This window comes from Theropithecus gelada, chromosome 1 (genome assembly GCF_003255815.1).
Source record: "Theropithecus gelada isolate Dixy chromosome 1, Tgel_1.0, whole genome shotgun sequence".
Taxonomy (NCBI): domain Eukaryota; kingdom Metazoa; phylum Chordata; class Mammalia; order Primates; family Cercopithecidae; genus Theropithecus; species Theropithecus gelada.
This window is the reverse complement of record NC_037668.1, coordinates 208,913,667-208,935,008: the sequence shown is the minus strand read 5'-3', so window position 1 is coordinate 208,935,008 and position 21,342 is coordinate 208,913,667. Positions and strand designations below refer to the sequence as shown.

Genomic DNA, 21,342 nt, shown 5'->3' with positions numbered 1-21,342 from the left:
TGATGAAAATAACTAATGTGTTATTTGCCTTGTAAACCTAGTGGAGGAGAATGCAACAGTTGAGCTATGCACTGTTTTGGTCCAATTTGAAGAAGCAATTAAGCCTCCCATTCTCGTCACCATTTACATGTACAAGAAAACTCCCAAGTACAGAAAGATGGAGGAATTAGGAGGGGATAAAAGATTTTTGAATGGATTGCAGATTTTTCCTGTTTTGATACTTGTTTCACTACTACAAAAAAAAAAAAAAAAAAAAAAAGTGTATTCTATATTTTATTTCTGTGTCTTGTAGACTAGGCACAGTTCTTTCCCTCTTTGACCCATGCAGGAGCCTTCCCTGGTCTGTCCTTTTCATTACTTCTGTAGTTGGGCACTGTCTAGCTTCTTGAGCTACACTAGCTTTTCCTTTCTTTACATTGTGGTACTGTGAGAACTGACCACTGTTGTTGTAAGCTAAATGATTTTGGAGAATATAACGGAATTTTAGTTCAGAGGACTAGTATTTTCTTTCTGTCTATTGTTGAACATACATTTTTATTAAGCTCTTGGTTTGGTCTCCCTTTTCCTTAGGTGCTGCTACATCCTCATCCTCTTCTTCACCTTCATCCAGTTCCATAACAGCTGCTGTTATGTTAACTTTAGCTGAACCATCAATGTCCAGCGCATCACAAAATGGAATGTCAGTTGAGTGCAGGTGACAGCAGGACTTGCTAAAGCACTTTGCACTTAATGGCTGTTGAGGGCCACTTTTTTTTTATACTGCACAGTGGCACAAAAAAATATCAGACAAGCACTATTTTATATTTAAAAATTGTTTCTTGACAAGCTGACTTGGCACTTAAGTGCACTTTTTTATGAAGAAAAAGTACAATGAACTGCTTTTCCTCAAGCAATAATTGTTTCCAACTTGTCTGGGAATTGTGTGTCTGGTAACTTGAAGGCCTTCCACTGTGGCAAATGGAGGCTTTTCACTGCCTGTAGAGACAATACAGTAAGCATAGTTAAGGGGTGGGTCCGAACATGTTAAGATAACTTACTGTATATGTATTCCCTTGTATTTTGTTAAAGCTGGAACATTTGATATTTTTCCATTTATTTATGAAAAAATATGAACCTATTTTCATTTGTACAAGGTAATTGTTTTTTAAAGCAAGTCACCTTAGGGTGGCTTTAATTGTATAAGTCAAGCACATGTAATAAATTCAAAACCTGCAGTTAACAGGATATCAGACATCAATCCTGGTAACCAAATATTAAAGATTCTCTTTAAAATAAGACTGAACATGTTTACAGGTTTGAATTAGGCTAAAAGGTCTTGCAGTGGCTTTTCATGCCCCTTCAAATTGGAATGGAACTACTGTACTTTGCCATTTTTCTATAAATCAGTATTTTTTTTTAATTTTGATATAATACATTGTGTGAAAAAAGAAAATGGCTAATAAACTGTATTAAATCTTAAACAATGTATAAAGATTGTACTTAGCCAGTTCAAAGTGTATATTTATTCATAATGAATTATAACAGTTATATTTTTGTGTTTTCTTGTAAATGTTTCTTTTCCCTTAAATACAGATAATTCATTTGTATTGCTTATTTTATTATGAGCTACAACAAAAGGACTTCAGGAACAAGTAATGTATTAGTATGGTTGAAGATTGTTGATATGAACTGTCTCAAAAGGATGGTGGTTATTTTAAATATAAATAGCTAATGGTGGTGGTAGGCCTTTAAAATTAAATGCCTTGTATAGAATCCAAAATGAATGCAAAATTGTTTTCACTTGTATTGACTTTATGTTGTATGATTCCAATCTCTGTTCTGTTTGGCACTTGTATTTAATTCTTCACCTTTGTAAGACATTTGTATATTGCGGATGTGTTCATTGAAGCTATTTAATACCTGGCACTGTTAATACACAGTACTTTATTGTACAGACTGTTTTACTGTTTTAATTGTAGTTCTGTGTACTTTTTTTGAATGGGGCTGGCATGTTTTATTTGTTTCTGGCAATACGACATGTGAGAATTTCAATGCGTTTTGTTGTAGATGCTAACGTGTCAGAATCCTTTACATTCAACTTTTCTAAGAAAAGCTTTTTCAGTCTTGTAGTGTGTGCTTACAGTAACTAATTTTGTTGAAAATGGTTTCAAGTTATTCAAATTTGTACAGGACTGTAAAGATTTGTTGACAGCAAAATGTTGAAGAAAAAGCTTATAGAATAAAAGCTATAAAGTATATATTAGGATCTGCAAACAATGAAGAATTATGTAATATATTGTACAAATGTAAGCAAAGGCTCTGAAATAAAATGCCATAGTTTGTGAATCCTTGATTTTTGTTTCTAAAAGATTTAGTAATTTTAGTTCATTTCTGTATGTGATGACTGACTGGAACATACATATCCAGCATGTATTATCACGGGATTAACTGATACACAAAAAAGGGAAGAGTCTACCTATGAAAATTAAAAGTCTATTAACCAGATAAGGAATGTATTAGACATTCTTTTTTTTTTGGACATGGAGTCTTGCTCTGTCACCCAGGCTAGAGTGCAGTGGCGCAATCTCAGCTCACTGCAACCTCCACCTCCTGGGTTCAAGCAATTCTCTAGCTTCAGCCTTCACGTAGCTGGGATTATAGGCACCTGCCAGCACACCTGGCTAATTTTTGTATTTTTTAGCAGAGACGGTGTTTCACCATACTGGTCAGGCTGGTCTCAAACTCCTGACCTCATGTGATCCACCAACCTTGGCCTCCCAGTGTGCTGGGATTACAGGCATGAGCCACTGCACCCGACCTAGGCATTCTTTTATCTTTGCATACACTATTTTGCTTGAGTCTGAATTTAAATATTTTTCTTACCACTTGGAGAATTGTCCAAATTAGAAAATTATTATTTTTTTATTTAACACTTGAAACCATTACCAGCAGCTTTTAAAAAATTTTTAATTTAGACCCTTCGGGGTCTTTTATACTTCAGTGTGTTCTATAGCACATTGCAATCATCTGGACATTGTTAAAAGTATATTCAGTACTCACACCCCACTCCCAAGGAGTTATATTTAATTGGTTGGGGGTAGTACCTGGATGTTGATCTTTAATTTTTAAGGTCTCCAGTGGTACTAATATGCATCTGGGTTGAGAAACACTGCTTTGCCGCAGACTTTTAAAAATCCATAATCTAGTTTTTTTGGCCCCACTTATTGGACTTTCTACCAAAAGAAAACCTTTCTTTAATACAAAGGCCAGGCGTGGTGGCTCAATACCTGTAATCCCAGCACTTTGGGAGGTCGAGGTGGGTGGATCACCTGAGGTCAGGACAAAACCAGCCTGACCAACATGGTGAAACCCTGTCTCTACTAAAAATGCAAAATTAGGTGTTCATGGTGGCACATGCCTGTAATCCCAGCTACTAGGGAGGCTGAGCCAGGAGAATTGCTTGAACCCGGGAGGTGGAGGTTGCAGTGAGCCGAGATTGCACCATCGCACTCCAGCCTGGGCAACAAGATCAAAACTCAGTCTCAAAAAAAAAAAAAAAAAAAAAAGAGAAAGGAAATAAACTTTTTTAAGGCCTAGAAAGCTCAAATACATATTTTTTAAAGCATCTTTGTGGTGGCCCTTTATTTTCACAAAAATTAGTTTAAGGGATGATCTTTTAAATCTGTGGAACGATGCTTCCCAAAATGAATTCCTAGAATACTGCTCCCTGGAAATGCTCTGGGAATTTATAACCAAATATATTTTGGGAAATCTATGTATAGCACATTCTTTTCTTAGAGAACCACAGTGTTTGCATATTAAAAACTTTGAGAGAAGGCCTGTGAAGAGATACCTGCCTAAATAACTTCCTTTACCCTACTGTTTTCAATCCTACCTAATCATGAAACCCTGTTTTTTGAAGCTTTTAATATCATGTCCTGAGTATGTTATAGAAACAGTGCTGAATAGGGGAATTGTTCCAAATTTTGTTGGAGTCGAGATTAATACCTTTGTGCCTCTGTCTCACCTGCCTTCTTGTTCTACTTCCTAGCTTCTTAAGAGGGTTTGAGGATCTTATTGCATTAGTAGAATTGACCTATGTCTACTTCTGGTCACCTAAACTAGACTTTACTAAGTTAGTTTACAATTAACATATTAAGATGGTATGTTTTTCTTTTTTTTTTTTCTTTTTCTTTTTTTGAGAAGGAGTCTTGCTCTGTTGCCCAAGGCTGGAGTGCAGTGGCACAATCTTGGCTCACTGCAACCTCCGCCTCCCAGGTTCAAGTGATTCTCCTACCTCAGCCTCCCGAGTAGCTAGAACTACAGGCACGCGTGTCACCACACCCGGCTAATTTTTGTATTTTTAGTAGAGGGGGTGTTTCACTGTGTTAGCCAGGATGGGCTCGATCTCTTGACCTCATGATCTGCCCGCCTCAGCCTCCCAAAGTGTTGGGATTACAGGTGTGAGCCACCACACCCGGCCAAGATGATAGGTTTCTTAACGGTGTTCTCTAAAATGTTTTTTTTTTCTTCCTACTGAAAAAACTTTAGAGTGGGGTCTTGTTAATTTCTTTTGTTTTGTTTTGTTTTAGACAGAATCTCGCTCTGTTGCCCAGGCTGGAGTGCAATGGCGCAATCTCGGCTCACTGCAACCTCTGCCTCCCGGGTTCAAGCGATTCTCCTGCATCAGCCTCCCGACTAGCTGGGATTACAGGCGACCATCACTACGCCCAGCTAATTTTTGTATTTTTAGTAGAGATAGGGTTTCACCATGTTGGCCAGGCTGGTCTGAAAATCCTGACCTCAGATGATCCACCCACCTCGGCCTCCCAAAGTGCTGAGATTACAGGCGTGACCCACTGCACCCGGCCTTTTTGTTTTTTTGTGACGGAGTTTTGCTCTTGTTGCCAGACTGGAGTGCAAATGGTGCAGTCGTGGATCTGAAACTCCTGGGCTTGCATTCCTTCCGCCTTGGTCTCCCAAAGTGCTGGGATTATAGGCGTGAGCCACCTTGCCCCACCATGTCCTCATATTTCAAACTCAAAGCGGTCAGTGATCTCTAAATGCTTAAAAACAGCACTGAATGGCAATGAAGATAATTTTAAAACTATCTCCAACCACAACTTCTTTCGTAGTCTGTTTTCTTATGTAAGTATCTGCTACCTAGCTGGGTGTGGTGGGTCATACCTGTAATCTCAGCAAGCTGGGAGGTCAAGGCGAGAGGATCATCTGAGGTCGGGAGTTCGAGACCAGCCTGACCAACATGGAGAAACCCTGTCTCTACTAAAAATATAAAATTAGCCAGGCGTGGTGGCACATGCCTGTAATCCCAACTACTCGGGAGGCTGAGGCAGGAGAATCGCTTGAACCGGGGAGGTGGAGGTTGCAATGAGCCAAGATCAGGCGCGGAGCACAAAGGTGCCCCTATAATTTGTTTTCTGTAGAGAGGAAGTCTCGCTAGATCGACCAGGCTGGTTTCAGACTCCTAGTCCTCACGCATTACTCCTGCTTCGGCCTCCAAATGTGTTGGGATTAACAGGCGAGCCACCGCGCCTGGCTGCAAAGAAAACACTAAGTTAGACAGGATCTGAGCTAGGCCTTGAAGGATGGGCATTATTTTGCATAAGGGGAAAGAGGAGGGCAATTACAACAGAGGGGACAAGAATAACAACTGTAGAGGCGGTGGAAAAAGCAGGCTAGAATGTCAGGGGCTGGAGGGAGATGAGTCTGGGAAGACGGGCTGAGAACACCTTGAAGAGTTTTGAATGCCAAGTATCTACTTTTCCAGGGCCGTATTACAATCTTTCGAATTTGTATGTTGATGTGACTCGTTAGAGGTGTGGTCTTTATTTTGGAATAATGTCATATTTCAGAAAAGTTGCAAGAATAGTACAAAGAACTCTTTGTACTCTTAACAGCGACTAGCCAGTTGTAAACACCCCACTGCGTTCACCCCCAACCTCATTTCTTGCCAACCCTCCCTCCTTTTCAACAAGTCAGTATTTTACGTGTTTCTCCCTTGGCTTGGGTGGACACCCCGCTCCTAGCCTGGCTGATTCTTCACACTGCAGGCTTCAATCACTCCTAGAAGACGTCCTCCACTCCCAAAATGAGACTTCTCTGAAACGGCAAGGACCACCAACCACAGGGGACAAACCTGACGCCTCACCGAGCGCCTCCCACCGCGGCTTGGCGGCCGACTGCCGGGGGAGGAGGGGGCGTGGCCCGAGAGCGGAAGTGCCCGGAACCCGGAAGTGCGAGCTCGCGCGCCGCTGCCGTCTGGGAGTTCTCGGAGTAAGAATGGCCTTGGAAGGGATGAACAAACGGAAGAGAAAGAGAAGTGTCGAGGAGGGGTGAGTGGCGCGCGGCACAAGTAGCTGGGGAGGGATGTTGTACGTTCCCTCGTGCTGGCGAAGCGGTGGTGCGTGGCGTGGCTGAGTTTCTGGCGTCCGTTTCTAGAGAGAACCCTGACGACGGCGTTCGCGGGAGTCCGCCGGGAGACTACAGGGTTGGACAGGTCGCCAGTAGCTTATGCCGCGGCGAGCACCATTCCAGAGGTGGCACCGGTCGGCTGGCGGCCCTCTTCAGTTCTCTGGAGCCCCAGATTCAACCCGTGTACGTGCCTGTGCCTAAAGTAAGTCACTGGGCTTTCTTCTCGAATAGCTGGTTAAAACCACTTACATATGAAACAGGCTTCTTACCTACCGCGTGAAGCGCGATTTCTAAAGGGGGCACACAGGATTCACTGTAAGTTACCTTTCATGACTCTTACATACCAGTGAGAGAGAAGAGATGCTCATTTAGAAAGACCACTAAATTATGGCTTAGGGTCAGAATTCTAAAAGGATGGGGTCTCAAATATAACTTCAAACTTTTAAAAAGGAAACCATCAAAAAAAGGAAACAGAATGAGGAGGAAGAAAGTACATCCCAGATTGAAAGACCACTTTTGCAAGAACCTGCAAAAAAAGTGAAAGCGAAGAAGAAACACACTAACGCAGAGAAAAAGTTGGCAAACAGGTTGGTAAAATTCTCTTATTTGATGTTAAAGAAATTAGGTGGTAAAGAAATTAACATTCCTGGCCGGGCGCGGTGGCTCAAGCCTGTAATCCCAGCACTTTGGGAGGCCGAGACGGGCGGATCACGAGGTCAGGAGATCGAGACCATCCTGGCTAACACGGTGAAACCCCGTCTCTACTAAAAAATACAAAAAACTAGCCGGGCGAAGTGGCGGGTGCCTGTAGTCCCAGCTACTCGGGAGGCTGAGGCAGGAGAATGGCGTGAACCCGAGAGGAGGAGCTTGCAGTGAGCTGAGATCCGGCCACTGCACTCCAGCCTGGGTGACAGAGCAAGACTCCGTCTCAAAAAAAAAAAAAAAAAAAAAAAGAAATTAACATTCCTATACCTGCAATATTCGTCTCTTTTCTCATTTCATATTTTTACTTTTCAAAACTTTTATTATGGAAAATCCAGTACATATAGAAAAGTTGAAAAGGCTAAGAAACCCCATGTACTCAGCATCAGCAAATTAATACTTGGCCAACCCTTTTGTATTTTTACCCCACTCATATACCCCCTCATTATTTGTTTTTGTTTGTTTGTTTTGAGATGGAATCTTGATGCCATGCCCAGGCTGGAGTAGAGTGCATTGATATCAGCTCACTGCAACCTCCCCTTCCCAGGTTCAAGCGATTCTCCTGCCTCTGCCCGAGTAGCTGGGACTACAGGTGTACGCCGCCATGCCTGGCTAATTTTTGTATTTTTAGTCGAGACAGGGTTTCACCATGTTGGCCAGGCAGGTGTCGAACTCCTGACCTCAAGTGGTCTGCCTGCCTAGGCCTTCCAAAGTGTTGGAATTACAGGTGTGAGCCACCGCGTCCAGCCACCCCCTTGTTATTTGGAAGCAAAAGGAAAACTTATGTTTCATCTATAAGTATTTCAGCATGTATATAAAAGAGTTTGGTTTGCTTTTTTTTTTTTTTTTTGAGACAGAGTTTTGCTCTTTTTGCTCAGGCTGGAGTGCAGTGACCTGATCTCAGCTCACTGCAACCTCGGCCTCCCGGATTTAAGTGATTCTCCTGCTTCAGGTCTCCTGAGGATCTGGGAATACAAGCGCCACCCTGCCCGGTTAATTTTTTTTGTATTTTTAGGAGAGACAGAGTTTCATCATGTTGGCCAGGTTGGTCTTGAACTCCTGACCTCAGGTGATCCACCTGTCTTGGCCTCCCAAAATGCAGGGATTACAGGCATGAGCCACTGCGCGGCCTGGTTTACTGTTGTCTGGTTTTGTTTTGTTTTGTTTTGTTTTTGAGATGGAGTCTCACTCTGTCACCCAGGCTGGAGTGCAGTGGTGCAATCTCGGCTCACTGCAACCACTGCCTCCCGGGTTCAAGTGATTCTTCTGCCTCAGCCTCCTGAGCAGCTGGGACTATGGGCGTGCGCCACCACACCCAGCTAATTTTTGTATTCTTACTAGAGACGGGGTGTCACCATATTGACCAGTCTGGTCTCTAACTCTTGACCTCATGATCCACCTGCCTCAGCCTCCCAAGGTGCTGGGATTACATACGTGAGCCACCGCACAGTATGTAATTTAAGAATACGTTTGGTGTTCTTAAATTTATTCTTTACCCTCATTAACATTTTTTTTTTTTTTTTGAGACAAGGTCTGGCTCTGTCACCCAGGTTGGAGTGCAGTGGTGCGATTGTCGCTCACTGCAACCTCTGCCTCGTAGACTCAATCCAGCCGCCCACCTCAGCCTCCTAAGTTGCTTAGACTATAGGCATGCACCACCATGCCCAACTAATTTTTGTATTTTTTGTAGAGACAGGATTTTGCCATGTCGCCCAGGCTGGTCACAAACTCCTGGACTCAAGTGATCCAGGCAGCATTTATTTATTTATTTATTTTTTTAGTTAGAAAAATAGAGACAGGGTCTCGCTATGTTACCCAGGCTAGTCCTGAACTCCTGGGATCAAACCATCCTCCTACCTCCGCCTCCCAAAGTGCTAGGATTACAGGCATGACCCACCATGCCCGGCCAGCATAACGTTGTTTAACAGTGTATTTGAATCATGATCCAAATAGTGATCCCATCACATGTACCTAGGTAACAGTCTTCATTCCTCTCTTCTTTGTCACTCTCCTCAAACCTCTTATTTCCTTTTCCCTTTTCTCCTTTCAACTGAAGACCTTTTTACCAGTTCTGGAGCTATTAATCACTAATAGTTGGGAACTGCTATTTTTGTCCTCCAATTTAAACTTAATGTATCTGTACACAGCCTTATTTCTTCCCCTCTTTCTTAGGTGTCTTCCCTCTTGTCCAATATTAACTCAACCACCTGGTTGCTGTGTGTACCATGTATGTTCTTCTGCCTTTTTAGGGACTGTGCCGTCAGATCCATCCACATTCCCCTCTTTCCCTTGTCACTCTTTTTGTTGTTGTTGTTGTTTTTGTTTTGAGATGGAGTTTCGCTGTTGTCGCCCAGGCTGGAGAGCATAGTGCAATTTTGGCTCATTGCAACCTCCGCCTCCAGGTTCAAGCGATTCTCCTGCCTCAGCCTCCTGAGTAGCTGGGATTACAGGCACCCACCACCACACCCAGCTAATTTTTGTGGGTTTTCAGTAGAGATGGGGTTTCACATGTTGACCAGGCTGGCCTCGAACTCCTGACCTCAGGTGATCCCCCAGCCTCAGCCTCCCAAAGTGCTGGGATTACAGGCGTGAGCCACCATGCCCGGCCCGGCCCTTATCCCTCTTTCTACTATATAGATGTGGTCAAGATTCTAATCTTTAAAAAGGACATTCCCCCCAACCACCAAAAAAAAAAAAACCCTTATAATTGCATGTCTCTGTTTGCTGCCATTCCCACAGTCCTTCCCTTCAGTCTAGCTTTTAGGAAAAGTAGTCTGTTCTTTTACTTTCTCTCTTTTCTTGACTCTGTTCACCCTTCCACGCACTTGCATTCTGATGGTGGCGGGTTTTATTCTGTGTCCTGACTGTGCCACTGAAGCTGTGCTCACTGAGGCCACCCTGATCTCTCTGACATATGTAATGGGCAGTGCAGCTTTTGTCTTATGAGTCCTCTGTTACCCTTCACGTAGCTGCTTTTCTTGTTGAAGCTGCTGGATTCTGTGAGAGAAATCTCTTCTGATTGTCCTCTTGGCCAATTCTTTCTTGGGGTTATTGTGCTATCTTTTCCTCTGACTACTCTTTAAATGTGCATTTCCCTCAGGGGTCTCATTCTTGGTCATGTTCTTGTGACCCTTTGTCACCCTTTGTTGGGGGCAGTATCTCTTGTGCCCACTGTGATCTCTCTCCTGATCTCCAGACATGTATGTTTGTTTGCCTCCTGGCATTTGCACCTCTTTTTCCCTATGTACCTCCAGGTAAGAATGCTCCACTGGGAGCTCATCATTCTCATCAGACCTGTTCCTTGGCATGAGTGCTACCACTAGCCTTCTAGTTGCCTAAGTTAGTGGCCTGAGAGTCATCCTGTCTTCTTTCCTCTCCTTGCTTAGCTAATCAGTTGCCAAGTCCTGATGATGCTGTTTTTTAATTATCTCTTTAATCTGCCTTTTCCTCTTCACCTCCTTCCCTGCTCTGGTCAGTCTGATCAGTCTTCTCAGATACTGTTGTAACCATATCCTTACTAGTCTCCCTTCTCTAACCTTATCCCCTTTCTAATTACCTTCCACTCTTCTGCCCAAATGATCTTTTTTAGATGCTGTCAGTCTTCAGTGTCTCCTCATCTTCAATAGGATAAAATCTAAGCACTTTTGTGCAACACTGAAGGTCCCTCCTGACCTAGTTCCCACCTCACTGTACTGTCTCATTTCCTTTCACTCCTGCTAGGCACTTTATATACTGTAGCGAGCAAAACACTAGACATGGAGCCTGTCCTCAAGGGAGGAGTAATGACAGCCAGACACTGATTTCCTCTTCTGAGAAGCCTTTCTTGTTTATGTGTGCATACCATGTATCATAGCTGTTACCATTTTATTGTGAACTTGGTCTGTCTTTTCACTAGACTACTGGAGGCCTTTGATTGTTTCTTTATCTTTGTATTCTCAGAGCCTAAACTGAATAGGAACCTGGTAAGTATTTGCTGATAAGTGAGTCATTTTTATGATTCTTACTGGCTCTTCTCTTCCCTCACTCCTTAATATCCTTTAGTTCTCCTTTCAGATTGATGCTCAGACCTTGCTTATCCATATCCAGCAATACTTTATATTGTATTTACCATTTCACAATTTACTTTTGGTAAGAGTCCTTTAAATATTACAGAAGTATGAGAAGTAGGGAATCTGGTTTTTCCTATTGGCCATGTTGCTTGTACAGAGTAAGTACTCTGCTGCCATATTAACCTTTTTAGAGTCTCAGGGAGTGTGATAGTGCCCCTAAAGGTCTAGAGTAGAAAATGAAATTAGGCATTGATAGAGTGTAAACTAAATCTCCAAGAGCTTTAAGTGAATCAGCTTCTGTTTAGATGAACTTGCTGCTGCTGTTGCCTGGCAGATTTAACGTGTTCAAAAATTGAGCTTCACTTATTCTTGCCTGCAGTGGTTCATGCCTGTAACCCTAGCACTTTGGGAGGCTGAGGTGGGCGAATGGCTTGAGCTCAAGAGTTCAAGACCAGCCTGGGCAACATAGCAAAACCCTGTCTCTACAAAAGAAATATAAAAGGAAACCGGGCGTGGTAGCTCATCCCTGTAATCACAGCACTTTGGGAGGCCGAGGCACGCGGATCAAGAGGTCAGGAGTTTGAGACCAGCCTGGCCAACACAGTGAAACCCTGTCTCTACTTAAAAAAAAATTAGCTGGGCGTGGTGGCGGGCACCTATAATCCCAGCTACTTGGGAGGCTGAGGAGAATTGTTGTGAACCAGGGAAGCGGAGGTTGCAGTGAGCTGAGATTGCACCATTATACTCCAGTCTGGGTGACAGAGCTAGACTCTGTCTCAGAAATATGTGTATATGTATTTGTGTATATGTATAAAAGGCTCACACCTTTAGTCCCAGCACTTTGGGAGGCTGAGGTGGGCAGATCACTTGAAGTCAGAAGTTCAAGACCAGCCTGGCCAACATGATGAAACCCTGTCTCTACTAAAAATAAAAAAATTAGCCGGGCGTGATGGCGGGCACCTGTAATCCCAGCTACTTGGGAGGCTGAGGCAGGAGAATCACTTGAACCCGAGAGGCAGAGGTTGCAGTGAGCCAAAATTGCACTATTGCATTCCAGCCTGGGTGACAGAGCAAAACTCCATCTCAAAAAAAAAAAAAAAAAAAAAATGTAGCCAGGTGTGGTGGCATGCGCCTGTGGTCCCAGTTACTTGGAATGCTGAGGTGGGAGGATTGCCTGAGCCTGGGAGGTCGAGGCTGCAGTGAGCTGTGATTACGCTGCTACATTCCAGCCTGGGTGACAGAGCGAGACCCTGTCTCCAAAAAAAAAAAAAAGAGCTTAACTTTTTCTAACTCTTGAGTTAAATCATTTTTTTTCTAAAGATACTGGTCAGTTTCTAGATAAAGCTGCTTTAAAAATTTTGATATATTTGTGAGTGGTAAATCTAGGAAAATTCAGAAGACATTGGAAAATATTTCTAATTGAGAAGGTAGGGCTGCGCTTTGTCAAATACTAAATCTACCTGGTATGACTCTTACTGCTTATTTTGTTTTATTTTTTGCCTTAAAAAGGGAAAGTGCTCTAGCGAGTGCTGATTTAGAAGAAGAAATTCACCAGAAACAAGGGCAGAAAAGGAAAAATTCTCAACCTGGTGTTAAAGTAGCAGATAGAAAAATACTTGATGATGTGGATGACACAGTTGTCAGTCAAAGAAAGAAAATTCAAATCAATGAAGAAGAAGAGAGATTAAAGAACGAGAGAACTGTATTTGTTGGGAATTTGCCTGTTACATGTAATAAGAAGGTAAGTTTGTGTATAGTAAAATTTCAGAGAAGTTAATAACTTTGTTCTTCCTGTGTTGAATAAGCATTGAATAATAAGTCATGGATATAACTTCATTGTAAATTATTACATAAATCATCCTAATATAAATGGATTTCAATATCCACCCCCTCCTTTTCATTCCTGCAGTCCCTGCCCTAAGTCAGGCTTTTGCAGATTATATTTGAATACTGCAGTGACATCCTGCCTGGTTTCTTTCTTTCAGCCTTATCTCCTGTTACGTGCCACTGGAATATAAGCTCCATGTGTTTAAAGATGTTTTTCTTTTTTCTTTTCTTTTTCAAGATAGGTTGTCACTGTCACCTAGGCTGGAGTGCAGTGGCATGATCATTGCTCACTGCAGCCTCAAACTCCTGAACTCAAGTGATCTTACTGCCTCAGCCTCCTGAGAAGCTGGGACTACAGGCGCATGCCACCACATCTGGCTACTTTTTGTTTTTGTGGCCGTGGCTACTTTTTGTTTTTGTGGAGACAGGTTCTCGCTATGTTGCCCAGGCTGGTCTCAAACTCCTGGGCTCAAGCGATCTGCCCTCCTTAACCTCGCAAGGTGCTGGGACTTCAGGCATGAGCCACTGGGCCTGATCCTCTGTTTTCATCATTCTGTCTCTCTCTTTTTTTTTTTTGAGACAGTCTCACTCTGTCTCCCAGGCTGGAGTGCAGTGGCGTGATCTCGACTTACTGCAAGCTCTGACTCCCGGGTTCACACCCTTCTCCTGCCTCAGCCTCCTGAGTAGCTGGGACTACAGGTGCCTGCCACTACGCCTGGCTAATTTTTTGTATTTTTAGTGGAGACGGGGTTTCACTATGCTAGCCAGTATAGTCTCGATCTCCTGACCTCGTGATCCGCCTGCCTCGGCCTCCCAAAGTGCTGGGATTACAGGTGTGAGCCACCGTGCTCAGCCTCATTCTGTCTCTTGACACCTGAAATGGTGCCTTGTGCATAGTAAATATGTGTTGTTTAAAGAATGACGATGTCCTGCGTTTCTTCCATTGTGTGAGGATCGCTGAAGCAAAACCTGCCCTTTGTTTCTGCATGTTCATGTGATAGTAACTGTTGCAATCCTTAGCTCAGCATCCTGCTCATATTTTGAAGGACAATTTAAACTCTACTTCATTAAAAACAGTAGAAAAACCTTTCTGAGACCAGGCGTGGTGTCCCACACCTGTAATCCCAGCACTCTGGAAGGCCAAGGCGGGCGGATCCCCAGAGGTCGGGAGTTCCAGACCAGCCTGGCCAACATGGTGAAACCCTTCTCTACTAAAAGTTCAAAAAATTAGCTGGATGTGGTGACACATGCCTGTAATCACAGCTATTTGGAGACTGAGGAAGGAGAATTGCTTGAACCCGGGACGGGGAGGTTGCAGAAGCCAAGAGTGTGCCACTGTACTCCAGCCTGTGTAACAGAGTGAGTGAGACTCCATCTCAAAAAAAAAAGTTTATTCCTGGTTTAAACCAATGTGAAAACATGAGAGAATCTATGGAAAGTATAAGTCTATCCTTAATTTACATGCGATAAAGGTTATAAAAGATTGAAAGAAAAGCATTATACATCCAATGGATACTAATAGGAGCTTGAATTATGTTTTTGGTGTTTTTTTTGAGACAGAATCTCACAAGTTTCAGTAAAATTTTTTTGTTCATCCAACTGAATAGTCACCTACTTTTCCTGAAATGTTCTTAAAACCTGGCAGTAGGCCGGGTGTGGTGGCTCATGCCTGTAATCCCAGCACTTCGGGAGGCTGAGGTGGTTGGATCACTTGAGGTCAGGAGTTCGAGACCAAACTGGCCAACATGGCGAAACCCCGTCTCTACTAAAAATACAAAAATTAGTTGAGCATGATGGCGGGTGCCTGTAATCCCAGCTACTTGGGAGGCTGAGGCAGGAGAATCGCTTGAAGCTGCGGGGGCGGAGGTTGCAGTGAGCCGAGATCATACCACTGCACTGCAGCCTGGGTGAAAGTGCAAGGCCCTGTCTCAAAAAAAAAAAAAAATACCTGGCAGTAAGGATTATCGGACAATTTTTCTTAATTCCCTTTTATAGCACTTATTTGATATTCTGAGGGTGAGCTAATGTGTATGTGTTTCTTTTCATTTTAGAAGCTGAAATCGTTTTTTAAAGAGTATGGACAAATAGAATCTGTACGATTTCGTTCTCTGGTATGTTTCATTCCCCCATAAAATTACATAATACTAAAATGTGTTGCATTTAAATCAGATTAACTTCTTGCTATTAGTGAGATGGTGGAGCACTTTAACCTTTTGAATCAATAGGTTCAAATTTAACCCAAGAAAAGAGTTGCTCTTATTATCTACTGCTGACTCTTGAACTATTTAATGTAGTGAGTTTACTTAATAAAATGATACTCTTGCTATGAAAGCCTGCAATATACTTTGTAGGGTGGATGGGTGAGTTATTTACTGTGTCAACAGAATAGGCTGAAAAGTTAATACTGGTTATCGTGCTGGAATCCTAGGCATTCTCTTCTTATGTCTCATCATATGCATTTAGTATGGGAGGTGGGTGTGATTGCTGCAAACAGTCCTTGGTCTCTGAGCACAGACAGATCAAGTGTTTAAGTCAATTTAATATTAAAACTTTTTATAGAAGTGAGTTGGATTTTACCAGCTCAGCACTCTGGACCAGTTATAGCCACATTCTTTAGAGCAGGAAATAAGTATCATTTATATTTGGTTTTCCCATACATGATTTTTTTTTTTAAACTGCATAGGCATAGTTGACGTACCATAGTGTACGTTTTTGGACACTATTGCATAATTAATGTATATTAGAAAATAGGAAATGTTTATTCTGTTTTTGTTTTTTGTTTGTTTGTTTGTTTTTTTGAGACAGAGTCTTACTGTGTGTCACCCAGGCTGAAGTTCAGTGGTGGGATCTCAGCTCACTGCACCCTTTGCCTCCTGGGTTCAAGTAGTTCTCATGCCTCAGCCTCCCAGGTATCTGGGATTACAGGCGTGGGCTACCACGCCCGGCTAATTTTTGTGTTTTTAGTCGAGACAGGGTTTCACCATGTTATCCAGGCTGGTCTCAAACTCCTGACCTCAGGTAATTTGCCTGCCTCATCCTCCCAAAGTGCTGGGATTACAGGCATGAGCCCCTGTGCCCAGCCTTTTTCATGTTTCTAATTGCTCTTTCTCATGTGATTAGAGTTTCTCAACCTCCATACAGTTGACATTTTGGAGTGGATAATTCTTTGTTGTTGGAGGCTGCCCTTTGTATTATAGGATGTTTAGTAACATACATGGTCTTTACCCACTAGATGCTGGTAGCGCCCCCTGCACCTCAGTGTAACAATGGAAAATATCTTCAGGAATTGTCAAATGTTAGAGGAGGCACAACTGCCCACTTCTATAGAAGTAGACATTACCCAAAGTTTTGACAGTGCCCATAATTTCTGTCAGGGTATCTCTTTCCCACTCTCATCACATATCTTTTGTCTGCCCTTCTGAGTTCCATTTCCCCGTATTAGACCTTTGGCTAATGCATTGTTTGTGGGTGTCTTGTCATACCCTGATTTCAGTATATCTGCTTACTTCCATCCATTCTCACCCCAACCCTATGCTGCCTACTGATTTTTCTGTGGTATTTAGTGGCACCCAGGCTGCAGGTTTTGTGGTTGCCTTTGACTCTGCATTGGCTCACCCATGCTAGTGTTTGCCATTCCTGTCCGTTTTTCAACTGTGATTTCTTCCTAATATGAGTCATTCCTTTCTTTTTCCCTTGTCCTACCTAAGTTATCATTACCTCCTGTCAGAATAGTTGGAGAGGCCTATTATAGTTCCTACCTTCAGTCTTCCTCTAATTTGTCCAACAAAACACTGTCAACTCAGTCTTCCTGAAGCTCTTCTTCCCGGAACCCTTGCTGCTTTCCCTGCCTTGCATTAATGAAACGCCCTTCCCCCCGGCTCCCTCCCTGTCCCCCACCAGCCGCCACACACACACCCCTCACTGGGCCTGCTGTTGCCTTCTCCCCTTTGGGGAGCCTGCCTTGATTCTCCCCAGTCTCTAGGCTACCAGTGTGTCCCTGCTATGCATTTTACTGCACCTATCCCTCATTATAGTACTTAGTACCCTCTACTGAAATTGTTATTTGCCGCCTCCACCAGACTATAAGCTGTGATTACAAATACTCTGTTTGTCTTTCTTCTTGTTGGGTTACCAGCACCTGTACATTGTGTTAATTATTCTCACTGTCAGTGAAATACATCCTTAATTCTTAGCCTGACAGTTCTCCAGTGTGGCCCCGCCCATCCTGTGTTCCTCTGCACATGGGTTTTCTCTCCTTTGTCCCTTTGCTGGTCTATTTGTTTTGCCTGGAATCCTTCCTTAAGGTACCTTTTTTGCCTATGAAAGTATTTTTCAGTATGCGGCTAAAATGTCCCTTCTTCAAAGCTTTTCTGATACTTTATATCATTAAATGATGTTTTTTCCTCCGCATTATTCTTGTACTTTATTGCCTTATGTTATACTTATTTATTAATATCTTCAATGGCAGGTGTAGGCCGGGTGCAGTGGCTGATGCCTGTAACCCAGCATTTTGGGAGGCCAAGGCAGATCACTTGAGTTCAGAAGTTCGAGACCAGCCTGGCCAACATGGCAAAACCCCGTTTCTACTAAAAATACAAAAACTAGCCGGGCATGGTGGCGGGGGCCTGTAATCCCAGATATTTGGGAGGCTGAGGTGGGAGAATCGCTTGAACCTGGGAGGCGGAGGTTATAGTGAGCCAAGATTGTGCCACTGCACTCCAGCCTGGGCGACAAAGTGAGATTCTGTTTCAAACACAAACAAAAAAATACAAAACCAAACAAATAATGGGATATAGACCCTGTACAGAAGGCACCCAATAAATATGTTTTGATGATGTCATTCACATGTTGATTATTCATTTAGACATTTCTACATCTTGACTGTTTTTTTGAGGTTTGAGAGTTTGACTATATTAGCAGTTTTAGCAAGATAAACTGCAAATAGAAGAAATAGTTAAAATTTCTTGGTTTTACTATGTAAACTATCAGGTTACTGAGAAAGAAAATAGGTTTTCCAGAAAAGATTTATAATAACTGCCCTACATGGCATTTACGTTCTACATGCTCCTAGATTGTGAACTTGCAGGATTGGTATCTTTTCACCTTGATCTTCTCAGTACCTGGTTGTATTTGGCAGGTCATCGACAGCTGTAGTTGTTGACGTGTATTTCTGCCTCTTCCGTGAAGTTTTCCTTACCTACCCCATCCACTCTTAAAGGAGACTATATGTGAACCTGAATATAAAGGGGATTCCCATACCTGCACAATGAAAGACACCATGGATTTTTTTGCCTGTTAAAATATATAAACTCTTAGAGATACAGGTGATATGTCTTTTTATGTTATTCATCAGTTTAGTTAGACATATTTAAAAATTAGAATACACGATAAAATGTTACTTTATACACCTTTCTTTTTCCTTAACATTTTTCTTTCTTTTTTTTTTTCGAGACAGAGTCTTGCTCTGTCGCCTAGGCTGGAGTGCAGTGGCGCAATCTCGGCTCACTGCAAGCTCCGCCTCCTGGGTTCACGCCATTCTTCTGCCTCAGCCTCCTGAGTAGCTGGAACTACAGGCGCCCGCCACCTCTCCTGGCTAATTTTTTGTATTTTTAGTAGAGATGGGATTTCACCGTGTTAGCCAGGATGGTCTCAATCTCCTGACCTTATGATCCACCCGCCTCGGCCTCCCAAAGTACTGGGATTACAGGCATGAGCCACCGTACGCGGCCTTTTCCTTACATTTTTCATGTGTCTTTCATCGTCGGTGTCTCTTCCTGGTGTCCTCTCTGTTGGAGTCATCTGATGCAATTTGAGAGCCCAGAATCTTAACTTCTGTCTGGGTTTTTGAGCCTTTTAAATCTGAGCATGATGGTTTCGTTGGAAAAGCTTATCCTAAGCCACAAGCTTCATTTCATATAGCATTAGGATGATTGGCCAGGCACAGTGACTCATGCTTGTAATCCTAGCACTTTGGGAGGCCGAGGCGGACGGATCATGAGGTCAGGAGATCGAGACTATCCTGGCTAACATGGTGAAAGCCTATCTCTACTAAAAATACAAAAAATTAGCCGGGCGTGGTGGTGGGCACCTGTAGTACCAGCTACTCGGGAGGGTGAGGCAGGAGAATGGTGTGAACTCGGGAGGCAGAACTTGCAATGAGCCGAGATCATGCCATTGCACTCCAGTCTGAGCGACAGTGTGAGACTCCGTCTCAAAAAAACAGAAAAAAAGAAATACATTAGGATGATTGTTTTTGATTTGTTTATTTCCCTGGAATGTTTTTGATCACAGTGTACTGGAGTTGGATATTTAGACTTCACTTAAAATATTAATTTGAGGTAATATTTCAAATACTGTCTTTAATACTTTTTCTTTCTCTTAAAAGATTCCAGCAGAGGGAACTCTATCCAAAAAGCTGGCAGCAATAAAGTAAGTCTATAATTAGAGGAAGGGAATCACCTTAAACTTTCTTCCTTTGTGACTAAAAAGTGAGACCATTTCTTAACAGTTTCATATATTTTATTAATATAGTTGGATAATAGAGCATGCTTGACTATTTGCTTCTGTATTTTAGAGCCTTTAAATTTGTCACATGTTTTTCTTTAAGCCATAATGTAAATTATAGAGTCGTAGAAAATATTACTGGAAATTGAGCCATGGAAATTTTACGAATGTTTTTAGTGTTTGGAAGCGACTGTAAAGCTTCATGCCTGAATTTTCTCATACGGATTACAAATGCCTTATTTCCTGTGTTTTTCCGGAGAGAATTCACGTTTGCTTGCGCTGGTCACCTGGGTATACTGCCGGCCGGTGACCACTTGACATTCTCTGTCTGAGGGTTTTGGACCATCCTGGTAATGGCTTGTTTCCAGTGCTCGGGATTTTTTTGTTTCCCACTCAGTGCCAAGAATGAAACATACAAGTCTCCTTGTTCGCCCTTCCATATGGAAGGCTTATTTTTCACTTACCTTCAGCTTTATGCTGGTTTCCTATTAGTCTCATATCTTGGGTGTTTTTCTGTATTAATGATACGTGAAATGATGAAGTTTATGATCAGAGATTTCTTTATATTAGATAAAATATAATGTACTTTAGAAACATTTCTGGGAATCCTGTTCTATCAAACTTTTGTATGACAACAGTCCCTTTGGACATCTTGGTGACTCCATTTCAATGTTCAGTCTTCATTTGGAGTTATTTCGCCAACCAGGTCTTCGCCAGTTTTTCCTCATAACCATCACAGCGCCAGGTGTATAGTTAAGATTTGATGAATGTATAGGTTCCCACAGTGTTTGTGGAGGTAACCAAAGATGCAGATCCTGCCAGATACCAGGCATTGTTCAGTGCTGTGGATACTAAAAGCTTTAGTAAGATACAACCCTTCTTTTTGAGTCATACTTTTATTTCTGTATGAGGTTGAAACCCAGGAGCCTAAATTTGAACAGAAACAGAGGTTCTGATAGGTGTATGTACAAGTACTACTAAGGAGTTTAGCGGGGTATGTTAGAAAATTGGAATTTTCACACCATACCGTCAGCTTCTCCTCCAGCCCCATCTCATTGTTTCTTTGTTTGTTTGTTTTGTTTTGTTTTGTTTTGTTTTAACATACAAGCTCTTGCTCTGTCACCCAGACTGGAGTGCAGTGGCAAGATCTTGGCTCACTGCAGCCTTAAACTTTTGGGCTCAAGTGATGCTCCCATCTCAGCATCCCCAGTAGCTGGGACTACAGATGTGCACACCACCCTGGCTATTTTATTTTATTTTATTTATTTGTTTTATTTTATTTTATTTTAATTTAATTTAATTAATTTATTTTATTTTATTATTTTATTTTATGACACAGAGTCTCACTATGTTTTTCAGGCTAGTCTTGAACCCCTGGCTTCAAGCAGTCCTTCTGCCTCAGCCTTCTAAAGCAGTGGGATTACGAGCATGAGCCACTGCCTTTTTGTTGTTGTTTTTAATTCTAAATGTAATGATGGCTGGATGTGGTGGCTCACAACTGTAATCCCAGCACTTTGGGAGGCCGAGGTGGGCGGATCATGTGAGGCCAGGAGTTTGAGACCAGCCTAGCCAACATGGCAAAACACTGTCCCTACTAAAAATAGAAAAATTAGCAGGGTGTGGTGGCTTATGCCTGTAGTCCCAGCTACTTGGGAGGCTGAGGCAAGAGAATTACTTGAACCCAGGAGACGAAGGTTGCAGTGAGCCCAGATTGTGCCATTGCACTCCACCCTTGGCAACAAAGCGAGACTCTGTCTCAAAGTAAATAAATAAAAAAAATTTAATTATATACCTTTTCTCTAGTCAACCAATTCCCTACCCTAGGCAAGTGTTTTTAGTTTCTTATGTA

The 21,342-nt window shown here is 42.5% G+C and overlaps 2 protein-coding genes across 6 annotated transcripts in view; both read left to right on the top strand.

The window, feature by feature from the left end:
• Positions 1-2,332, top strand: part of ARID4B (AT-rich interaction domain 4B) — a 164,536-nt gene extending 162,204 nt beyond the window's left edge. For 3 of the 4 annotated variants that reach the window (XR_003116162.1, XM_025361430.1, XM_025361440.1), the window contains one exon: positions 571-2,332. Coding sequence is in view for 3 of the 4 variants with exons in the window: in XM_025361430.1 (XP_025217215.1) it covers positions 571-698 (128 nt within the window). In the remaining variant the exon portion in view is untranslated. The remainder of the gene's footprint in view (positions 1-570) is intronic. The other variant, XM_025361449.1, reaches the window with a different exon arrangement.
• Positions 2,333-5,678: 3,346 nt separating this feature from the next.
• RBM34 (RNA binding motif protein 34) lies at positions 5,679-19,422 on the top strand. Of its 2 annotated transcripts, XM_025394484.1 has the most exons (6): positions 5,679-6,332; positions 6,439-6,613; positions 6,862-6,998; positions 12,672-12,903; positions 15,041-15,100; positions 19,375-19,422. In XM_025394484.1, the coding sequence occupies exons 1-6, from the start codon at positions 6,280-6,282 to the stop codon at positions 19,420-19,422; spliced, it is 705 nt and encodes a 234-aa protein (XP_025250269.1). In that variant the 5' UTR covers positions 5,679-6,279. The 2 variants fall into 2 exon arrangements, with proteins under 2 accessions (XP_025250269.1, XP_025250277.1); XM_025394492.1 differs by lacking the exon at positions 19,375-19,422 and having other exon boundaries at positions 15,041-15,314.
• The last annotated feature ends 1,920 nt before the right edge of the window (positions 19,423-21,342 follow it).

Coding starts and splice junctions, on each gene's coding strand:
- RBM34 (XM_025394484.1), top strand. CDS start 6,280: ATGGCCTTGGAAGGGATGAACAAACGGAAGAGAAAGAGAAGTGTCGAG. Junction 6,333..6,438: donor AAGAGAAGTGTCGAGGAGGG/GTGAGTGGCGCG, acceptor GTCCGTTTCTAG/AGAGAACCCTGACGACGGCG. Junction 6,999..12,671: donor GAGAAAAAGTTGGCAAACAG/GTTGGTAAAATT, acceptor TGCCTTAAAAAG/GGAAAGTGCTCTAGCGAGTG.